We start from the raw sequence: 24,145 nt of genomic DNA, 5'->3' as shown, positions 1-24,145 counted from the left end.
TAAAGCTTGAGTTGTCCTCCTGGCTTTGTCGCACAGGAATGTTCACTGAAGGAGCAGGAAGGAAGACAGGGCTGTTTTTAGATAGTTCAACCATAATGTCCTTAGTTTCCTTCCTGTAGTGAAATGGGATAGAATAACATACAGCTAAAAGACGATAACATATAGCACAGTGGCTAGGTTTACTATCTAAAAATGTAAACATCAAGGAGGTGGTCAATTGAGTAATTGCTTATACAAGTCCTTGAAGTTGTAAATGAGGAATGCTTTATCAGTGCATTCTGAGACCACAGCTATAATAAACAAGTGCCAATAATTAGATAGGGATAAAATTATTTAACTGAGCTTATGCTGAAACGAGCTGATTACCACTTTTAAAGATATGTATATGGGGCAGTGGGCATCTTCCCAATGAGTTACTTCAAGAGAACAAAAGAGGATTATGGAATGACGAGTCTCAACCTCATATGAAACATAAAACACCAAGAGATGGGAACCTCTTCTTATTGTGCAGTTTGCTGTATCAGCAGTTTTCAACAGCAGCGCAATTGAATGGCTATGCAAGGACCCAGTCAAGCATCACACTGCTGACAGAAGGGAAAAAGATATAACGTTAATAGATTAAGTGTTCATAGGAAGAATTAATGTCCTTGCTTTACCTTGGTCAATACATCCAGGATCACGCTGGTCCCTCTGTAAATGTGCTAAGCAACTGACAAGAAGTCCCATTTAATCAAAAAGTGTCTGACAAGTCGGTGATCTTCAATAAAAACAGACACTTAGATACAACAGTATGTGACCACTACAGCAATGGTTTTCAAACTTGGGGGAGGCATAAAGCCACTCCAGCGTGGTGCGGATGGCCATGGGAAAAATATGAAGTGAAACAAATAAATATGTGAAATAAATATGATTTACAAAGGGAAAATAAACAAGAGTTTGCTGATTCTATCATGCAACCACCATTCAACCACCGTCCTTGTTAATGATTGATTAAAAAAATATGGGGTAGAGGGTACTTGAACGTTTTGAGAACCATTGCCCTACAGTTATTTTTCATTCAATTAATTTTACAATTAATTCATGCAGACCCAATACAACTTGTCCATTAATCAGACAGTTGGTCGGCTAAAAAGAAATCAGCAACTGATTAATCATGTTTCAAGCTAAAACATAAAAACGGAAACTCTTTTGTCCCAGCTTTTCCAATGTGACATTTTACTCCTTTTCTGTATCTTGTGTGAGATAGTCATTTTGTAGAGTTGGTCGTGGGAAAAACAGCAGTGTGATGTCACTTCCTTGGACATCGAATGGACATTGCCTCAATTTTTATAACAAAATAATTAATAGACCTGATTCTTCAAATTGTTTATAAAATGTCAGAAGAAAAAAATTAAAATGCCCATCATAATTTCCCACCATAAGCTGATGTCTTCAGATTTATTATCTTATCTTCGACCAACAGTCCAAAAGTCATAGATATTCAATTTACATCAGTAGTTGGTTACCAAAATGGTTGTAGATTGACTTTCACATAATGATCCACATACTGTAGCACTTTTGCACATGTATCCGCATTTACTGGTTCATCTGGTCATTGTGTGATGAATTTGTGGTTAATTAACTTGTAACTGTTCTGTGACATTTCTATCCTTTCTTTCTAGGATCTGCTTTTACATGTAGGTGACATTCATTTACTGTACTGCATTCATTTAGGCTGAAAACAAAACAGTTAAGTTTCATTTTAGTGCTTGTGCCTGAATGACCTTAAACCTTCTCTCACACACGCATACGTAATACGTCTCCACCCTAACAAGTGTTTGACCTTCCAGTGTTAGGTTCCCTGCCCACTCCTAAATCTAGATGTGCTCCTGCTTTCGGGAGATTTTGAAACTTCCTTTTTGGGTCTGTCTGGCTCACCAGATGTTTCCTGAACCCACCATGTTCCTAACTCACTCCCCTCCCCAGTGGTGAAAGGCGAAGGGAAGGACGGAGAGGGGGAATCTGTCGTTCAGTCTCAGTGAAGCCAAGCATAGAGAGATACCTGGAGTCCAACTGATGAAATCTAGTCTGCGTGTGCCTCTCTGCTACAGAGCTGATCAAGGCTTCAGCATCTGGGATTTACTTCTGCTGCAGTGACAGAAGACTCTATAACTCATCTGATCAGCACAGAAACACACTTTACAAACTCTCATTTTTGAGCTCCCCACCTCCTCTTATACTTTTATCGAGAGTAGTGTGAGCTCACAGGCAGGCATCCTGCTGTTTTGTTCCTGCTGCAGCCAGTAGTTTGTGAGCCGGCGATGTCGTGGGACTGTGGCCTGAAGTACATGTTCTCTGTGTCCCCTGCGCTGCAGCAGGGGAGCATGTGCATCCTGCATGACAAGGAGGACCTGTCCCGACTGGAGATGGTCCAGAAACTGGCCAAGGATGGCTGCCGCTTCCTGCAGAACCACAGCAAGGGCCCGGAGAGGACGAGCGAGGTGAGCTACAACACTGCTGCAGTCACTACTGCATTTTTATAACACAATATTTTATATGCAATTATAGAACAGAGTAATGTTAGATGGTCCATTTTACCCTGGGCTATAATGTGCTGTTTTATGCTGCTGTTTTTCAAGCATTGTACCAAAGCATCATTTCTCACACTCCCTGTGGTGTTTCATCCATCAAACTGATGTTAATTTGCTGTCTGTTTTTATTGGCCTCCATACATTTGATAACGTGTTGGCTTTCTCTGAAGATGGATGTTGTCATTTAGATTTTGTTGAGACAACAGAAAGCTTTCTTTAGTCAAATGTGCCAAAAGAGTCTCTAGCATTCTTTAGAATATGTGTAGATCAATGTTTAGATGATTTTGCAACAGTATAGTGTAGACTGCATTTTGTTCTTATGAATGTTCATTACAGAACCTAAACATACATGTATTATAGTTAAATAATATAATTGGTCTTTGTCAGTATTGCAGCATCCTCAGGCACTGCCATCTGTCATTATTAAAAACTTAACTGCACGTACTGTATGTTCAGCTCAACCAGCACACTTTTTTAAAAAACATTACATCACCTGCCAGTTGGCTGCATGGGAGACGCCTGATTGGCTGACCTCGTGGTGGGCTCAGCGTCTCGCTTCCTGCCAGCTGTATCTGTGCGCCGAACTGAAGAACAATGGCAGGAAAAGTTGACGCAAGTGGCCGGACCACCATGCCAAGACATTGTATGGGTTTCGGGTGGATTCCAGTGCGTCAGGTCTCTGACCTTTTCTGGAACACAAGGCTAGATCTCCTTATCAGTGTTATTCAATAAAATGACCTTTTCGACTGCAGTAGGCCATGTACGATCATATGTTAGCACCGCACAGTACAGCAATCTGATTTACCTTTGTCGTTTTAGTAACATGCAGTGTGCCAAATATCTCATACTGTGAATTTAAAATAATGTGAGGATACCAATGGCACGTGTTTGTATATCTGACAGTTATGTAATCCCAACAGTAATGGGCGGATATGCTGACCTTTAATACTTGACATTATCTAGAAATATTAAGATTATGTGAGATTACCTAGCAGTGTTTCTAGATTATAGGATGGTTTAAAGTAATCCAATGATGCTACAATGCACATACTGTATTACATGTGACTCATATAAATGTCTAAGCCTAGACATCAAAGAGCTTAGAAATCCCATCTGGTGGAAACAGGGATGCTTAATATACAGTAGTTTCATGTCTGTGAAAATGTGTTTTGAGATTCTGGCGCAGGAAGATCATGAATGTTATGCAATCTCCTTATATACGAAGCCAAGCATGTTTCTAGGTCTTTTCCTTTGGTAGTTTAGTTCATTCATAATTAATTAAGCTGTAAAAAACAGTCAGATTGAAATGTTGTAGTTTTCAGTTTTGACTTTGAAAGTCACTTGTTCTTTCGTCTTTTTACTTCACCGCTGTTTTCAGTTATTCAGAGGGTACAAGAGAATTGTGCATGATCGTCTGGGCATCTGATCAGAACATAGAGCTGCCGTTCTCTGCCAGACATCAAGCATAAGAAAGCTTACTGTATATACAAATATTTTACATAACATATGCACATACTGTTGTTTACGGTATATTTTTATCAGAGCAGGAATTTGAGGTAATTACTGCTGGAGATAATGAAGTGCATCTGCATCAAAGGGTTATTTGAAAGCAACACTGATGTATGAATCTTTGGTCTTATTCTTATATCCACACTATTCTCTGAGAGCAATATAGTCCAAACCTGCGCTCTTGTCAGGACTTGACACCTTCCAGCTCCCTTTAAGTGTTCCATACCGTGCATGCCAGACCTGCCGCAGCAGTCCAAAGACATGCGGACAGAAAGTGTCCCTCCAGCCAGCGGAGTGCTTCTGTAACCCTGAAGACACAGTAAACCATTTGGCGGGACATGACTTTGTGCAGAGGCCTGATAAGTAGTGTTTACTCTTCTGCTGACAGTGTCCATGTTGGGAGGACTTCAGGGCTTGCTGTGAGTTGAGGTCACCTCCAGGCAAGGGTAGAAACTGTGCAGTCTCATTACAAGCATCCACTCTTAGAGGGATGATTGTGTTTTTGTACTGGGACACTGGTAACCACAAAGCCCAGTTGCTTGCCTGAAGCGGCAAAAGCAGGATCAATAATTCATTGTGAGGAAAGGTTTGTTTTGCTGTTTGACCTGTTCGCAGTACACTGAGACACTCTGTTAATTATAGTCAAGGATTCAACCTGCTTTGCTGTCACGCTTAGTGGGACAAAAAAACAGCATACTTTGACAAAGCTAAGAGAACACAGTGTACGTCACATAAAGTTTGAACCATAAATGTCTTTTTCACAAGAAACAGGAAGCTAATCAGCGCAGCCTTACTTATCTGGAAATTTTCTATGCTTTTCGTCACACCCCCGTCAAACTGCGGGTCCCATGACAGGATAAAAAAATGCTATTGAACAGGACTCACCCTGAAATACATTAAACCATTTTTTATACATGTACTTTATGTGTGTGTATGTGTTTGTATAAGATAAAGAAGGAATAAATTCACAAGTTAACAGACGTCTAAACTACACTTTGAGTCATGAATCACAGCACTGAAGGAACTTCCAGCTTAGATTGCCATTAATGGTCCTTTCTGAGGATTTGAAAACATCTCTGCTGTTTATAGATGTGACTGGTCCACCCAGTGATGAACACAGTTGTGCGTCTTTGTATTAGGTAGCTCATGTGTTTGTGTTTGCATGTTGTGTTAATGCATTCATGTGCTGTACTGTATATTTACAGAATGTTTGTTTATGTATGTATGGCCACAGATCTCACATGAGTGTTAATGTGCCAGGAAGTCATGCTTAACTGAAGGGCTCTGGATGCTTCTCGGTAAAAAGGCAATTAGGGCAGAAAACTGCAACCACTTCCAGCCTGTCTGCCCGGCTAATTGCATGCACAGAGGCTTGTGTTGCATTGACTGATGGCTGAGGAGAAGGGGTGGTGGTGAAGGGGGGGTTAACTGATGCAGGATGCGTGCACTATACAGTGGATACCTCATTAAGACCAATATCTCTGATCCAGACCCTCCATTGTCAAGCGGCTACCAGCCATCTTTATACTTCAGAGATGCTGCAACAAGCCATTTTTCTTTGAAATGTAGCGTTAAAAGAGTTCAATTTAGATCATTTTTATTGAAAATATCATTGAATTTCCAGGCAGAGCAGTGATGCACAGCATCATATCCATCAAACTATTGTATGCATTAAGATTGAAAACTGAATGAAGGTACTTTAGATTTCAGCTGCCTGTGGCATTTAAAGCAAATGTACAAGCTTCTCATTCCTGATTTTATTTGCTTGACATTGTCTTTTTACAATGCTGGAACAAACATCACCAATCATATCTACATAGGCTATCTCTTTGCTGAGTTGCTCTTTTTGTTTTTTTAATATCTGACAAGAAAACCAGTCAATAAACCAATTAGTTGAAAAGTGATTTGACAACAATTTTGATAATCAATCATTAAGACTGGAATGCATGTTGGTCTGTAAGTAATGACACAATTAACGACTGACTTTTTAATCAAGTAAAAATGCCAAACATTTGCCTTTTATGGCTTCTTTCCATTTTTCCAACTTTTTTGAATGCTGGTCGGACAAAACGAGCAATTAGAAGATGTCAGCTTGCGCTCTGGGGCACTTAATAATGTTGTAATAATGTTGTCAATTATCACTTTTTTTTATTTACTAATGGATTATTCAACTAATCATATTGCAGCTCTAGTAACATTGTGTGACTGCCTGACTAAGAGAGTGACTGAGTGAAACAGAGACTGGGAGAAAATACGCAACACAAGGATGAATTTATCATTCATAAACCTCATGGTAGTCACAAGACTAGAACCTTCCATGTGAGTTTAAGCTTAACTCCGAACCATTGAACCATTGTTGCTGTGCAGAGTTTAACCATACGCCAGCTTGAACACACACTGCCCATAATTTAATAGGCTCTCAGTACGAATCGGTAATTAAAATTTGTGCAAGTCTTTTATGTTAATCCCTGAATGGGCTCCACCGATAAGGACTGAATAATGATATATGGAAATTCTTTTTCATTTACAGTGCAGGCTTTGACAGAGTATTATGATGGAAATCAGCAGTGATTTGTGTGAGTGGGAGAAAATTCAGGGGAATCTCCTTGGTGATAACATACCTCCCTCCCTCCTTCTCGCTTTCTCTCTCCCGCCCCAGAGTGACGAGGCAGTCCGCGTGTGCCTGAGGGAGAGGGGCCACGATGTGCTGGTCCTCCAGAGAATGTCGTCAGAGCAGCCGGCCCCCTCTGCATCGGCGAGGGGAGGGGGGAGAGAGGAGGCGAGGAACAGGAGGTAAGCCTCTGCCCTCCCCTCCATCCTAGATTCCCCTCCCTCCCTCCCTCTCTCACTATCTGTTTCTTTCTCTCAACACTCTCCCTCTCATCATTCTCCCTTCTCTGTCTCTCTGGATAACACTCTCACTCAGGCATGCTTACATCACAACTCCCTACACATAAATGACTACATTAAATACATAGAAGTGAGCAGCATGGGACTGTGAGGCAGAGCTCTGCAGCTGGCAGGCTTCCCATTCAAGTCATTCAAGAGCTTTCTCAGCCGTGACATATCAGGATACCTCAGTTTGCTTGAGGGATAGACAGCAGTGGACTCCGGGCTGTAGCAGCTGCAGGTGGATGGATGGATGGATGGGTAAAGGGGGCATGCAGCAGTAACCACGGCAACATTGCCGGTGTGAGGGCACAGGGACTCTGCAAGGATGGGATCTCGGCCACAGCCCCCGAACCTGCGGCAGGAGGAGGGCAGGCTGCTGCACGCTGCCCTGGTGGAGCAGGAGGAGGACGAGGATGACGAGGAGGGCTCTGAGGAGAGTAGCAGCGACAGCACCAGCCGGGCAGAGCCTGTGACAATGCCCACCTTTGACGTCCCCTACTTTCGCTACATAGACGAGGAGGGGACGGAGGGAGAGGAGGAATGGAGCAGCAGCCGCTCTCTGTCCTCTATAGACGAGGACTCGTCCACTGACTCTGTTGTGTCTGACAGGTACGTGGTGGTATCGGGGACCCCGGAGAAAATCCTGGAGCACTTGCTGAATGACCTGACGCTGGAAGATGAGCAGGGGACAACACAGGGCAAGGACTCAGGTTAGCATTCACACTTTAATGTCCTGAAACTCCTTTCTCATCCCATTTGACCTTACTGTGTTTTGTCAGTGTGAGAATAGGCATTTTTTTGTATTTTAGATAGCAAAATAAAAAAAAATAGGAGACTAGTTAGTTGGTGGGTGGACAACTAGACAACTTTATGACTGTAGCTTTGTTAAAGTATTGTGATGACCTACTGTAGGTCCACTGATATTTGTATGTTTGGGAAGAAAGAAGGGAGAAATAATTGCCTTTACTTTCCATTTTACTCCCTCCCCACCCTCACTCTCTCTCTCGCAGAGGAGCTGGGACAGAAGCCCCCTCTGGGCATTATTACTGCACTAATCATGTGCTATCATTCTCAGAATGGCACAGAGTTTGAGGCTGTTCATTTAAAAGCCTCTGAAAGCGATAAACGTTGCTCATATCTTCTGAGCGATGCTGTAACACGCTGTGTGACATGCAGTCCGGCATCACAGTGACGACAAATCAACACATTTCCTCTCATCCCAGCAGGTACATGATAATGTGACACTGTTGCCAAGGCAGAGGAGACGCTGTTGATTGCGCTGGAAAGACGGTTCGATAGGAGATGATAGTTGAGAGCAGTGGCACAGTCACGCAATACCAGAAGAATACCAGAGAGAAAGGAGAAACATTTTATATGGGGAGAAAACGGGAAGAAAAGGAGATGCAGATTATGTCCTTGGAGATGGGGGTGATCACAGATGATCTCTCATCAGAATAGAAGCAGGCTAACCCCTTACCAGATCATTACTCATTCTGATGAGGAAGTGAAGGCAATTGATCTAAATGTCCTCTCAGGAGACCTGCTTGTAGTTGCTGGATGGTACATTTTACATGCAGAGAGATGATTCATGTTGAATCGCATATTTTATTGCTTGATAAGTAAAGTTAAACCTGAAGGTAAGACAGACAGGCAGGTAAGACATCCCTCCAATCCATCAGTTTTGTGTATTCACAATAAACCCATCTGTTCTTTACCTTTAGATAATATGCAGTGTGCTGTGTTGTTGATGAATCAGAATAAGCTGTACAATGGATTTGAAACCAGTTTTACATTGCTCATACAGATAGGAACAAAGACAACAAAAACGGATAAAAGTCTATACAAGTCTACTGTTCTATATGTTGTAAACTGTCCTAGTGCAGTAGTGCAAAGAAAAACATACTGGATGTTTAAATTGATTATGTACATTACATTCATGTAAACTTTATACATATGCATTGTGTGCAGCGTGCATGAATTATAATGACAGTAACAGTGTATGATGATATGTACATGTTTAAAACAGAGCATTTTAAGCACAAGAATATAGTCTAGCTCACCTTAGAATAAGTGTATTGAGGTGAAGCCTCCATAGGGAGCTGTTGACCAGAGCATGAAGCTGCTGAGTGATATCTCAGGGTCATAGAGCCAGAGACCTGCAGAGGAGAAGGAATAAACTGAGTCCTGAACAGCAATTGATCTGCACTCAGTCATGTTTCATAGTGTGTCTCCTGTTGGCCTTGGTTCTCTCTGTGTGAATACTGAGGCTCTATATGCTCTAGTGCTACAGTTTAAGTGTGCCTCTGGAAGCTGAGCTCCCCAGAAGCATGGCAGCGTGAGCTTCTTGATTTCATCAAAAAGAGATTTATTTGAACATCCACCAAGCTGCCGTGTTCAGTCTGTCTCTCAAGCATGTCTCGGAGAGCTTCTGCAGCAACATGACTGATGACTGCAGCAGGTTATTGATGTTGTGTTTATGACTTAGATGCAGTACAGCACATTAGAAAAGCCAATTTTATCTCATCATGGTTGCACTTGCCTCCATCCAGTCTCCACCATAAAGAATTCAGAGGAGCTTTCTGCAAGAGATGGCACTTTTCTGAAAGCACCACAGGCATGTTTGAGGAGGAGCAAACGTGAACCACTGCAGCAGGCGGTGCTGTGGAGATCTGTGATGTGCTAGTGTTTCCTTCTGCGGGCTTGCATTGTGGGTAGCATTCACAAGTGTTCAGTTTTGCCTCCTTTCCTGTGCCCAATCTCTGAGTGCAGCTATTGATTCCAGCTCTGCACAGATTCACAACACACACTGCCAGCTCTGAAAAACATGTAATGGAACATTTTGTGTTCTCTTGCTGAGAGGATGTTCCAGCTCTTTAACTGACGCACCATGTGGGGAGATGTGGATGCTTATTTATAATGAAAAAAACATCACATTAAGAGAGCGGATACTGAATTTTAAATTTCTCAGTGCAGACTATCATGATAATTTAAGGCTTTACACCAAGAATGACATCTTGTGGTGGTTACTGAGCCAATAAGTGACACATTAACATCTTTATTTCAAAGGCTGCATTGATTATTTTTTACGAGTACTTATGGAAATGCAAACGGGATTGGCAGGTTAATTGACAGGGTGATTGATTTCCCAGAGAACTGACAAGCTCAATCAATGTATCCATTCTGCCTGTCCTCCTAAATTTGTTTTGGTTTGAGTACTAAGCAGGAGTGTTGCATAAAATGTTTTTACATCCTACATCAGGGATTCCCAAAGCCCAGAGTCGAAAAAGGTTTGATTTGGCCGACCAGATGTTTTTAGTGGAAATGAAATGATCATATATTTGTTGTTTATGCAGTTTTATTGTTATGAGGTAAAATGACTCCATTTTTAAAATATGTAGGATCCCTGATTATTAACATTTTTGTCAAGATCTGAGCACAGCAGGCAGAATGACCTGGGAATCGGGGATCCTACCATTTTGCATCATAAAAATACAATACAATACAATGGGTGTTAGATTTTGGCCTGTGACCCACCATTGAGTTTCAGTTTCCCTTCAAGTCCTCAAAGAGAGAGAGTTTAGACACCCCTGTCCTACATTCATGTCTGTGATCCAGGCCAACGACTGATGAAAGCTGAAACTCAAAGGTCCAGTGTATGGGATTTATGGGCAGAAGTTGAACACAGAAGTTATCCATAGGGGTAAATTCACCTGAAACTAAGAATCCTGTTTCGTCACTTTAGAATCAGCCTTTAATATCTAGAGAGGGAGCCGGTCCTCTTCCATGGCATCTGCCATGTTTCTACAGTAGCCCAGAATGACCAAACCAGACACTGGGCTTTTGTGTTTTTCATGTTTTTCTTGGGGCTATTGTGGGGGAGGGTATGATGAGGGTTGTTAGAATCTCCAAACAACACTGCAAGATGCCGCTAAATCCGACACACTGGACGTTTAAATGAAACTGGTGTGATGTCAATGAGTTGTAAATCGGCCCAAAAGACTGTAAACTTTGTCTATACAGCACAAACCCTGCATTAATGTCTCTGGGTCAGTGAAACCAACATATCTCCAGCTAAACTGTTTGGATTAAATCAACTCTGCAGGATATTCCCTGCTTTTTCTGCTGCGTTACCAAGAAAAACTTGGGAATATGGCTTCAGGTTGTAAGATTAAATATTTATCCTGTTTTCCAACTTCAGAAAACTTTCAGTGTACAGCCTGGGGAGTAGTATGTTAGCTGTTACTCATGAGAAAGTGTTTCAGTTAAGATAGCTTGGAGAAAACACACAGCAGCAGTATGAGTGAGCAATGCAGGGTGACTGTGTGTGCGTGTGGAGGAGAGGAGGTATGGTACAGTATGTGGGAGGGTGGCTGAGATTCTGTGTGTTGTTTTTTGGCTTTGTGCTGCTGTATTTTTTTTATGGGAGCTACATGTGTACGAGTGTGTAACCTCTCATAAGCAGCGGCGATGCATCCACAGCTGCTCTGCACGGATTAACATAATGATGTCAGGGAGTCCCGTGGACCAGAACGCACACAAAGGCCCAGGGAAGCCAGTGTGAAATTAAAAGGGAGAATTTACAATTCTGGGTGTGAGGCACACTTACAGAGGGGTTGAGTCGAGGTTGGCCCTAATAGGATTTGTAAAGCTTTTCGCCTGTGGCCGGGCATCATGTCAGGGAGATACTGTCCTTCTCTTCCTTTTTATGCCTTCGAATAGTATTTTGAATGGTTTTAATGTCAATTTCTGAAGTGCACTTTTACTGTACAGCTTGAGATGGTGTCCCACAAATAATATCTTACAGTTAATTAAAGATTCTGGGATAATTATACTTTGTAGTAGAGATAAAAATAATTAGTTTCATTATCAATTATTCGTTTTCACCATTAATCAATAAATCATGCGAAGGGATGTTTTCAGATTGCTTCTTTGGTCCGACCAGCAGTCTAAAATCCAAAGACTCTTCTTTACAATCATAACTCACAAAGAAAGACAGAAAATAATCACATTTTGGAAGCTGGAACCAGCAAATGTTTGTCTTTGTTTATCAAGATAAGAAAATAAGTGTTGTGATGATGTGGACTGTAAGACCATTTCATGTTACGAGAATTATTTGATCAGCTTTGATTGAATCCATTTACCCATGTGTAACCTTGGGAAGAAATCATAAGAGTGTACAGTGGCACAAAATGCTGCTTGTAAACACATTAGGATGATAGCGAAGCAATATCAGATTGCTTTTCTGTTTGCAGGACAGTCACAGTGAAAACATAGACTTCATCAGAGGTCAGAGAGAGTCAACTGACACATTATTGGCTTATCTTTACTGATACAGCCTGCAGTGGCCAATGTGTGAGATTGAAGATAACGCCAGTAAAGGCTTGTTTGAACTTGTGGGAGCAAAATGCAACTGGAGAATCCTCAGGAGTGATTATCTGAGACTGACCATGAGGGATAAGGTGCCACTGGAAGGCCTCTCACATTATGCTCGCTTTTGAAATGTCTCCGCTTAGTGCTTGTTAACCAATATATGACAGCAAAGAATGAGCTCTCCTTCTGGTATTATTAAGATGGAAGAGGAAGCCAAGCCTCCGAGCTGTTATACAAGTACTGCCACTATATGTGCAGCTCAGCAAACATTAATCACACAGTTGTCAACATTACTGCTCTACAGCATCCTGTAAACCTAATGAGGATTTATATGTTGGCCTGCACAGAATTTAAACTTGTTTCTCTCTGTCAGTCAGATATCTTGAATATTTTATAAATCCATGCTAGTGGGAGAAGTTCAAAAGATTGAATACTAGAATGTCAACTTTTCTCCATTGTCAATACTGTGTTTTTCTTTGCAGACACACTTCTGGACGACTTTCTGTTGACCTACCCAGTGTTCATGTCCACCAGTGATCTATGCCAGGCTCTGTTGGGACAATATCCTTGAACACATGAGCATTATTTCACATGTGCAACCCCACTTCCCAAAAGGTTGGGAAGCTATGTAAAGCATAAATAAAAATCAAGTTCTGAATAAGCATGTATGTGCAAAAATCTTTGAAGTTGATGAAGTAAAACATTCAATATTTTGTCTTTGTACTCTTTTCAATTGTCAAAAAAGGATTGGCATTAGTCCCAATGTTTTTGGAGGACAGACATAGCTGTTTTATACAAAAACACGACTGCATTGTTGACTCAAAGCTGCTCCACTTCCTCTTGCCGCCAATGCTTGAATCAACATCACACACACACTTGCTGTATTTGTGTTTCATTTCATACTGCATTTGATAACAGCAAATAGATCTCCCTCTTCATCTGTGCTGAAGCCTTAACCGAGTCCCACCTATTGCACCAAGCGATACCGAGGCAAAGAGGACAGGAAGGAGGCGCTGGAGAGGAAACGAAAAGTCCTGCACCTAGTGTCACAGTGGGTGGCTCTCTGCAGAGAGTTCCTGAGGGAAGACGAGCATGTCAAACTGTTCATGAAGGTAGGAAATGTAATGTTCTGTGAAAAATGAAAATGAGCTGAACTTAATATGGGAGATATGAACATTGACCTTTCCTTTCAGACTTTGTGTCGTTACGTGTTGGATGATCTTTATGAGCACCCCGCCCTGGAGAAGGATGTGAGGGAGCTGCAGAGACTGTACCAGCTGCATCGCAGACAGTGAGTGACCATATGATAACTTATTAGACACAGCTTAATTCAGTACATACATACAAAATCGATCGATGAAATGGGAAAATGTATGCATTTATTAATATCAAGCCTGGGTCTTTATAGCAGCAAGTATGACTGTGACCTTTGGAGGTCTGAAAAGAAGCAGAGACACAGGCTGGTTTCTCTGTACAAAGAAAGAGCTTCTTCTGTGCTTGCTTCTCCTCAATGAATCCATTCAGAGATTAAAAAGTAATTGCAGTGTTTTGGGGTGTTATGCAATGAAAGTTGAAGGTCACAGAGCTCTAATCTTGAACCGAAATTGAGGAAATACAGGAATTTTGAGAATTAATGACAAGCTGTCAGAAATTTTTGTCACTTGCCATTAGAGAGAAAGGAATGCTCCAGCACTTGTTTACTGGGCACAGTTTCAAGCCTGCTGGCTATTAATAGTGTCAAACTCACAATTTCACATTCATTTAAATAAAATGGTGATAACGAATCATCTGACTTGTTGAGAAATAAAGTTGTTATGTAAGTAAGACCATACTATATATGGAAATAGAAAAGAAACACAGTAGGATTGCTCTTGAGATTGATCTACAGAATGTGTATCAGCCATAATGTGACATCCACATTAACGTCATCAGTTACATGTGTTCTGTCACGATGTCTCAGTCTCTGGCCCCAGTGGGAAAAAGAAACCATCTGCATGTGATTGGTGTTCTGCATCAGAAGATATACTGAGTTGCGGAATTGTATCAGGGGAAGAAAAAATTGGATTGATGCGACCCCAACATATGAACAGCATGAATATATACAGTATATCCAGACATAATACTATTTTAATACAAAGCTACAAATTGCTTTAACATATAGTAAATGCAATAAAACTCAGACACCTGGACAGTGAAAGCCCTCCGGTCACAAGTTGAGATTTTGGAACCATTAGTAGGGCCCTGCCAGAGGATCTCAAGCATCGATCGAGCTAATGAGGAGTTAGCAAAACACAGACATAGGCAGAAGCCAGACCATTCAAGGCTTTAACAACAAGCAGTAAAATCTTAAAATCACTTCTCAAACTCACAGGTAACCAGTGAAGGGCAGCAAGGATCGGTGTAATGTGGTCATTTCTCTTACACTACACTACACTTTGTATGTATGTTACGCCTGCTAATTCCAGAATGAAGTGCATTAGTAGTCATAGTCGAGTCTGGAGTCTGGTAGAGATAAAAGCACGGATGACCTTTTCTAAGTCTACAGAGGAAAGGAATTACCTGATCTCATAGACAAGTGATTCCATTACATTTATTCCTGTATGTGTCCATAATTAATATACATTAAACGTTCCATCAAACTTGTATATTGGTCTGTTGCTTGGTTACAATTTCCTGGTTTAATAAAAATAAGCATTGCATTGCTCTATGACATTACAGTGTAAACAACCCCCCAGTCAGACACGTTGCCACACCCGTGTCCCCCTTCCCCTCCCTCAACCACAGCCTCCAATCAGATCCCCTCCCTGGGGACGCCCCAACCTGCCGCCCATTAGCAACCACTGCAGATAATTCAACCTGATCTGCTGCCACTGTCTGGGCCTGCTTTATTCTTGTTTATATCCACAACACCCACTCCTTTATAGCAGCGGACTTTGCGTGGGTGTAACTAACTGACATGCTCTACTATTTATGAGCGTTTGACAATCAGGCTCACCCCGGGGGAGGACAAGGTTGACTGCTTTGTGGCAATCTACTACCGAGTGAAAAGCTGAAAGGTGTCATTTTTTGGAGAAAGAAGACTCATTTTGTCCTTTGCTCCCATCAACTTCCATCTGGCTTTTTGTAGAAAAGAAAGCTCAGGAAGTGAACACCACTTTTTCTCTTGCACTCTTTCGTCATTACAATTCACCAATCTCGTTGACATCCACGGTGACTCTGTGTTTTTTGAGGAGGAAGAGAGTAAATTAGATCACAGGCCCTGCTTTGACGTGACAGCAGGAATCAGGTTTTTCATTAGCACAGGGACTGCTGCTGGCCGGCGAGAGGAGATCCCTATGGGCAGGCTTTGTGCCAACATGCCTATTGTGATGCAGAGCCCAGTAAAAGCTGAGGGATGATAATGGACACTGGGCTATCCATCATGCTATCCGGGCCTAACTGATGAGAATTGGGTGATTAAACGAAGGGATCACATTGGAAGGTCTAAAAATCTACAAAGCACTCCAATCTCAGCTTGACACTGATCTTAAATAATGGACTGGATGCAGCACAGGAGTATATATGTACATTCACTTTACCTTGATTATAGACTGTGTTGATACTGTGAAGTTGTTTCTCTACTTGACCTAGTTGCAGCCTCGGGAAAATCACCAGATCAGGTCTTTTTTAGATTTTTGCATGTGAAGGCACATGATGGTACACATGGTGGTACACACACTGATTTACTTCTTCTTTTTCCAGTACGACTGATGAATATTCCCCTCAAAGAAAGGTGAGTGAAAAGATCTTTACGACACATAAGAGAGGAAGAATTTTGTAATACAGAGCTTGCTGCCCATTTCGACGTACTACTTTTGAGCTATTGTCCGCACATTTCCTGCTGAAGACATTGTTCTGTATTTCTACCAAAATGCCCGCTGTTCTCAGGCATTATGAATGTGTCAAACTCCACGCGTTTCCCTTCTTTTAGAGCAAAGCACTTTTCCACCAATTGAGCCTGAAAGAGAACGGGCTCCAATCCAGAGGCACACAGAGGGAGACCAAGGAAGGTAAGTCGTAAAACATGACGTTCTTCACACATTCCTCCCATCATACGTTCTTCCCAAAGCAGTCGAAAGGAGACCTTTAGTCTGAAGAATAGAACAATGGGAATCTTTCCAGGGAATGATTGAGAATGTTTGGGAATGCACATTCCTGAGTTATGACTTAAGAATTCCTTTTGTCTTATGAGGATCAGTTTCTGCTTCTTTTAAACAGCAGGTTCATGATTACCTTCAGCTCCATCTAGGTCTCTTGATAGTCTAGATCAGGGGTGTGATTTCATCCAGGGCCACTTCAGCAGTATGTTTGCCCTCAAAGGGCCAGTTGTAATGTAAGACTATAAAAATCTATCTAGTTGTTATCATAATACATAATTAATAAGCTCTGCGACAGTGTTTCTTGGCAGGCTGACATTGTTGAAAGCCTGTTTCTGACCAGGGCACACACACTACTTTTTCACTACTGCGGAATTTTTTGCAGTTACTTTTGGGAACTTATTCTGTTGAGAAAACAGGCTGATGACCAAAGTTAGCATACTTGGCTCTGTGTTAGGTGTCAAAGTATCACTATAAATTATTTCCCTTTGACAGACATACTGGCTTGTCTCTGTTAAGCACATATATGTATTTGTGTTCCCATCTGTCATTTAGTCAACTTTTCATTTCTTAGACATTTTGCCAGGCTGCTGGGATTAACTTGGCTAGAGGGCCTCTGCTTGAAACAGCTATATGACATTGAGACACTATCTAGCATATACTGAAATCTATCAGCTAGACTTTTAAACATGATGAGGTGACCGGCCGGATTCGGCTGACATAGTCTTGATTTTATCTGCAGAGGTTTTGAGATTTCTGCTTCTGCATAATCCAGTCAGTCAGTCACTTTAAATAGCTTTCGTTTGAACTACTTTCAAAGAAGTTGTCCCGACTGACCCTTTTCCTCCATCAGGAGAAATCTATTGAGTATGCTTGGTCTATCCCAGTAATGCCACACTACTTGGTCCTCTGCAGTGGATCACTGAGTGGTTACACTGGAGCAGTTTAGGGTCAGTTGCTTTGCTCAAGGTCACTTATCAATAATGGGGCAGCCCTGTTATATCCTTTACTTTCAGCTGTTTCACAGACAGCAGCAGGCGACTCAATTAATTGGTTTCTTTCTGTTTGAATGTGTGTTAGATAGATGGTTAACCTGCCGTTGTCTGCACCTGGAAAGAAAACCTGCTTAATCTCTGCCCTCCAGTGCACACAGCGGTTGATTATCCCTCCTCTAAAACACACCCAGAACAATTTAAATCAGCTCTCACAGGAAAGCAGGCAACTACCCAAAAGCCCTAAAAGCCCCAGGGAATTTTTAGTAATTTGATTATTGAAAATTTCATATGTTAATGATTCTTGCATTATTATCTAGTCTTGTGGCCTTTTGAAAAAGCTTTATCATTTAGAAAACTTGATTCCATTCAGTATCCCTCCAGCACCTGACTTCTGGTTTGTCTCTGGTTATACAACAAAGCTATGTGTAGTCCGCTGTGTGCTCTCACTGAAACAATATTGTCTCTGTTACAGTGTTGTGTCACATGTATATAACCATGGACTCGTACCTGAGCATGAGGGCACATGCTGGGATAGTAGCCCAGGAGCTGCTGCAGGCAGTGGCAGACAGGATGGACGTTCCTCAGGGGGAACTGGTGCTCGTGGCTGTCACATACCCTGGAGGTAAATACTATTTTTAACTTGAGCCCAACCCATGATGAATTTTTGGGGTGGATGCCAATACCGATATTAGGGAGTAAATAATTCAGTTGCCTATAAATCAGCTGATAATCTATTATACACAGCACATATAAACAGAATATTTACATAATCAAATTTTTTTTTTTTGCTCAATCTTTTTGATCGCCCTGTCAATTTCACCTGTCCCTTAATGGTCTTTCCTCCCTTGTGTATATAAGTCTGTCTTTTTTCCCTCTCTCTTCGTCAGTTCATATTGTTGGTTTTTTACAAAAAGGACCTAAATGCAAGATACCAAGACAGATGGTTGAAAAAACAAAAGCGAGCTTTAATAATGTAAGCCACAGTCCAAAAAAATTCAAGGCAGGCAACAAAACCAGCAAAAGCAGGCAGGGGCAAATCCAAAAAACTAAAGAGAAGTACAAAACTAAATGAAGCACAGACCAGGATTGACCAGGCTCTGGGAACACAAGCAGGATTGCAAAAAACACGAGGACAGAAAAACGGACAAAGAGAGAGAGGGGAAAAAGACAGTAAAATACACAAAGGACAGAATGCTAATAAGGGACAGCTGAAACTAATAGGGCAATCAAAAAAGGCCAAAAAAACAAAACCATGTCATACAGAGCATATCATCCCCGCTACAGCCATTAAAGCTCTATATGATAAAAACAAAGTCTAATGCACTTTTGACGATGTAAAAGTGTGTATTTCCTGGCGTTTAGAGATTATGAACAAAAAACAAATAATTGTTCAGCACTATAATTAAACATCAGTGTGGGATTCAGTACATAACAGATCAGAAGGGGGAATTCTGAAGTGCTATCCCATTGGGGTTAACTACTGAAAGTAAATATTTACCATGAAAACTTGTCACACAGCATTTAAATTTGTCACAATATTGCCTTTTTGAAGTTTTCTTCTTATATTAATACCAGATGTGAATGTGTAAGATTTCAACCAACAGCACTGACCTAAAAATCTCCCCAGTTCCAGCAGATAAAAGGGAGAAGCATTTTCGTCCAGTAATATAAAGTCAGTATCTGTTATCTGAAGTGACTTGCAACCTCACACAGCGAGTCTTATCTCTCGCTGCTGACAGGTGACAGATTTTTAATGGTATTCTGCTGTTTGTCATATGTTTTCTCCCCCCTGCAGGTCGGCTTCTCCTGCAGCCTCAGGACAGAGTCTTCTCAGATTCCTTACGGCCGGTGGGGAGGCTGCACGTCTGCAGGAAGGACCTGGGAGAAGTCCTGGTAAGAATGTCACTGTAGCCTAAATAACCTTGACATATACTGCAGTGTCAAAATAGTGTATATTCACACATCAGCTCGAGAGAAATTAAATTATAATTCAGTATGCATACAGTATGCAGCATGTTTGAGGTTGTGTTAGACGCTTCAAAGCTCTGTCAGTAAGATTTATCCAAACTAGCTAGCAAGAAATATCTTTGTGTTGTGTTTGTATCAATCTTCATGTGGTAGGATGTCTAGAGAAAAACTGGAAAAACAATCAGCCCTGATCTAGTCTATGTTTTATGTTTATTTCTCCTCTTCAGAACCCGTTCACAGACAATTCTGAGCTGCAACAGAGGACGGCTCGCATGCTCAGTTTAAACACATGGGATGTGGCTGTGGCTCTCACCAACTTCGACTGGAACATCTTTGACTCAATACATGAGGTTTGTCCCACAACTTGGATGCTTGTGCATAATTGTTGCCTCAAAAATGAAAGCCTGAAGTATTAACAGCTTTAAAAGACATCAGACTAGGGCTGTTACGGTATCATGGCCTAAAGAACCGATGATAACAATACTATCACAAATTTCTACAGAAATCTTAAAAAAAAAAAGCTAAGTTACACTCAAAAACAAGTGTAGGGAGTTGGAGTAAGAGTCTATGTAACCATAACTATACAAAAGCATATAAAAAGCAACAGTTACACTTACAAAAAGCGAGAACGGAAAGAAATGGAAATGATTCCAGAGGTGATTATATACACAATATTATCATATGTATAGTCTTAACACAATATCAATATTTCATATTTAAATGTTACACTTATCATCAATGCACCCCAACGTGCTCGTCTGAACTCATGAGTACATGTTGTTCTTTTTACAGCAAGAACTCGTCTATTTCACCTTCAGCCGCCACAGTAGCGCCGGCCACACCGTGGCGTTGGAGCTGCTGCTGCAGCGCTGCAATGAAGTCCAGCTGTGGGTGATGACTGAGGTGCTGCTGTGCCCGACGCTCTGCAAAAGGGTCCAGCTAATCAAGAAGTTCATCAAGATCGCTGCCCAGTTAGTAGCTCCACATAAGAGATGTATTGATTGTAAAGATATACACACTGTTGGCCAACACTACATCATCTCAGCTCTGGATGTTTAGGGTGGAAGTGTTTAGATTTGCATGGGGAGCTGCCCCCTCCAGTGGCACATTGATAAACTGCGTCTGCTTTTGTACCGTCAAGCTGTGCCCCTGGAAGTAACTGTGTGTGCTCCATTGATCTTTTATAGCTGTAAAGCTCAGAGGAACCTCAACTGTTTCTTTGCCATTATCATGGGCCTGAACACTGCAGCTGTTAGCCGCCTCAGTCAGACATGGGAGGTAAGGATGTCCTATTTTTCTTACCGTTATAGCTGAAGTACGTGGTGTCTGAAAAAAATAAACTCAGTTATTATCCCTGCAGAAAATTCCTGGGAAATTCAAAAAGCTGTTTTCGGAGCTGGAGACAGTTACAGTAAGTATAGTTAATGGTGCTCAGTGTACATAAAACACTGTATAAATATATATGTGTGTGTGTGTGTGTGTGTGTGTGTGTGTGTGTGTGTTTTGAAATGAAAACAATGCATTTAATAACCTCTAACAGGCAACACAAACCTGTACTTCTGTGTGCTTGAAGTGAAGCAAACAGATGTTTTTAATTTCCAAACACCAGGTGAACATCAGGTGTTAGATTATCATCAGTCCCTAATGTCGCCACAACTCAGCTCTAACAAAGAATGCATGCACAGGCACACACAGTCACCCCCAAGAGGATTAGACTCATTCGTTTTGAAAACGTCTTCACAGGATCCGTCGCTGAACCATAAGGCCTACAGGGACTCCTTCAAGAAGATGAAGGCGCCAAAGATCCCCTTTCTTCCTCTGCTACTGAAAGGTACGCTCATTATTCTGTCACTACAGTACCCCACGAACAGTCTAAGAGGAGAGCGCTGTGAAATATTCTGTCAGGCAGCTTTGAGCTGTAGAAACAAGCAGATGTCAGATACCTGTTGGTGAATGCTAACAAAGTCTCTATCTGTTCTAGATGTTACGTTCATTCACGAAGGAAACAAGACGTTTCATGACAACCTGGTCAATTTTGAAAAGCTGGTGAGTTTATGAGCCTTTTCCGTAAAAACATACAGCAGTGATGAGTTTAAAAATGTCGTGTTCAATGGAGCCTCTTTCCATTTTTATTCACAGCAAATGATAGCAGACGCAGTGCGGCTCATCCGGCAGTGTCAGAAAGATCACATGGGTCAGTATTGAGATTTGATTGAGAATTAGATTTTATGGCGCAGAGTTTTATACATTTCATCAAATCAGTGATGAAATGGCATTTTAAAAGCTTTAACCTAATCTGTGGACTAAATCAGTTGACTTTGAAATACAAAAACTCTATATAGCAGAATATCCAAACAGTTTCAAGGGGACCTGGTTATAGTAAGAATAATAGCCATGATATTTTCTGAGACAGTTATCATACCATTAAAATCTCATTACGTTGCAACCCTAGTACAGACGGAGACGTTGTCCTTGGAAGTAAAAACATTTTCTTTTCCTCCAGGAAATGGCATCGCCCAGAAGAGCAGCTCAGAAGTACGAGCCTACATTGATTACCTTCATATCATCGACAATCAGCAGACTCTGTTTGAACTGTCACACAGACTGGAGCCTCGTGCTTAGAGGACGGCTCGTACCGCACGATCCCCACCGTGTCAGCCAAACAGTCGGATTGCCAAGAAACAATCTATCTCTCAGGACTCGGTCGGCAATCAGAGGACGCTGCGTGATCCTGGCCGACCACAGGAGGGAGCAGTTCAATCAGGAAAACTCTCACAAGAGACAGGAATAAGCAGCAAAAGAAACATTTAGGTAAATGCATAAATATATGTAGAGATCCACGACACCTGAAAGCAGAACAACATCATTCAACATCTGAGCTTGAGTGCCAACAGATTCGCTTCAACTTAGGCTGGCTGCTGGCAAGAGATATCAAAACCAGCAGCAGGTTCGAACTGAAGACATCCATCAGTATGAGTAGATCTGCAGGTCTAAACCTGCTGCTGCTGCTGCTGCTGCTATTACATTACTTCCCAACAGATGGCAGATGTTGAAGGGTGTAGAGCTGTTCTGAAAATGACCCAACAGCCCCCCTCAGTGGAGAACAAGAGTGTTGCAGATGAATTGCTTCCCATCTTAACAAAAAGCTACAGGAAAAACAAAATTGGGAACAAAAAAGTTTAGAATATGTTGTTCATTCTCGACCTTGAATCACATAAAGTGATTGAGATTATAAGATGCAGATTAACTCATGATAGACATGTTTTTGTGTTTTACAGACAGTGTTTATAGATCTGGCAGCAGAGGGTTCTTTCATCAGATTTAACCAAAGACTATTTCAGTCCCAAACTGCACACACACTGCAGTTTTCTCGCCATGATACAGATGTTTTCTTTGTCAGATGTGGGACATGCAGTCGCTGAAAGATCAGTACAGTGTATGCACAACAAGCTGAATCAAGATGACTGAAATAGAGAAGATGATTATTAAGTTTTCGACATTTTCATATATTATTTTCATTATCTATTTTTTTACAAAATTCAGTTTTCTGTTATTTAACCATTAAGATGAGGCTTTAAACAATTCAGATGGCACGAGAGCAGGAAATAAAAGAATACGCAGTATTTTTTGACGTGTATGAACTATAATGATGTATGTTGTATGTCCCATTTAAAGGAATGCTAATTGCTAATTTTTTTTAAAAACGCATTGCTGTGAGGATCTCCATCCAGCTGAGCTGTGGACAATCAGTAAAATGGAGCAGCAGCAGACCCATACTGATACATCTGTGTTAGTGAGAGGATCAGCCATCCATTGTTTCAGTTTGATTTGTTGAGGCTTGGAGATTTTGCCATTAGCTTCATGGTACTCAGAGTATCAGAAATAAGGATTTAAGAAACACGTGATTACATAAAACAGCTACATGAAGACTAATAATAACCTTTCTTCTGAACCGTTTCACTGAGGACTGCTTTATTTTTAAATCAAATGCTACTCGGCTCCAATACCGAGCCTCAGCTGAGCTCTTTGATCCACAGTTAATGTATGAATACATAATGTAGAACAATGACGGTCCCTGGAAGTTAAGAGCAATAGCAAAACCAAGTACCACAGAACCTTCTGGACAAAAACAAATTGAGAAAGAGGAAGAAAAATAGAAGCCATTTGCTTATGTACAGTGTGTAGTAACACTACTGTATACAGCTGTATAGTCTGTAGTCATAGAAGTATTTATTCTCTAAACTGGTCGACTGAAAACTTCTGTCCTGACGTTAGGCTACTTTAAGTAGGCGTGATCTGTTGTAGATGGACGTTTGCATTCTATTCTTGAGAATTTTTTTTGTATATTTTAGATTTTAAAGACCGCAGTGAGCGCGGAGAGAACACGCTTCAGCAGTATATCTTATTTTGAATTTCATTTGTATCATCAACAATGTACAGTTGACTTTGTTTATACTGTATATACGTGTTGAGATTCTGGATGAGGATATTTATTTATTTCAGAATTATTTATTTGATCAATAGATATCCAGTTTGAGCTCACGTTTGGATTTTTTTTTGTACGCACCGTTTTTGGTAGGTCTGCATGATATGGCAAACCATGGATTGACCACCTCTGGCAACTGTGCATGCAATAAAATATTTTTGATCATCATGACTCATTATTTTAAAAGATATATATGTATCTATATATCTGTGTGGCTGC

General features: G+C 41.2%; 1 protein-coding gene across 1 annotated transcript; it reads left to right on the top strand.

The window, feature by feature from the left end:
• The first annotated feature begins 2,023 nt into the window (after positions 1-2,023).
• Positions 2,024-24,067, top strand: LOC311260252 (rap guanine nucleotide exchange factor 5-like). The gene is made up of 18 exons (XM_084357857.1): positions 2,024-2,480; positions 6,739-6,872; positions 7,581-7,681; positions 12,824-12,902; positions 13,303-13,453; positions 13,535-13,632; positions 16,083-16,113; positions 16,312-16,390; positions 17,945-18,094; positions 19,268-19,365; positions 19,668-19,790; positions 20,233-20,411; positions 20,628-20,718; positions 20,801-20,851; positions 21,184-21,271; positions 21,422-21,486; positions 21,580-21,634; positions 21,944-24,067. Exons 1-18 carry the CDS (start codon positions 2,301-2,303, stop codon positions 22,060-22,062), a joined length of 1,872 nt encoding a protein of 623 aa, XP_084213983.1. The 5' UTR covers positions 2,024-2,300; the 3' UTR covers positions 22,063-24,067.
• The last annotated feature ends 78 nt before the right edge of the window (positions 24,068-24,145 follow it).

This window comes from Pagrus pagrus (assembly GCF_965226575.1).
Source record: "Pagrus pagrus genome assembly, chromosome: 7".
Lineage (NCBI taxonomy): Eukaryota > Metazoa > Chordata > Actinopteri > Spariformes > Sparidae > Pagrus > Pagrus pagrus.
Note: the sequence above shows the minus strand (reverse complement) of the source record. Positions and strands in the feature narration are given on the sequence as shown.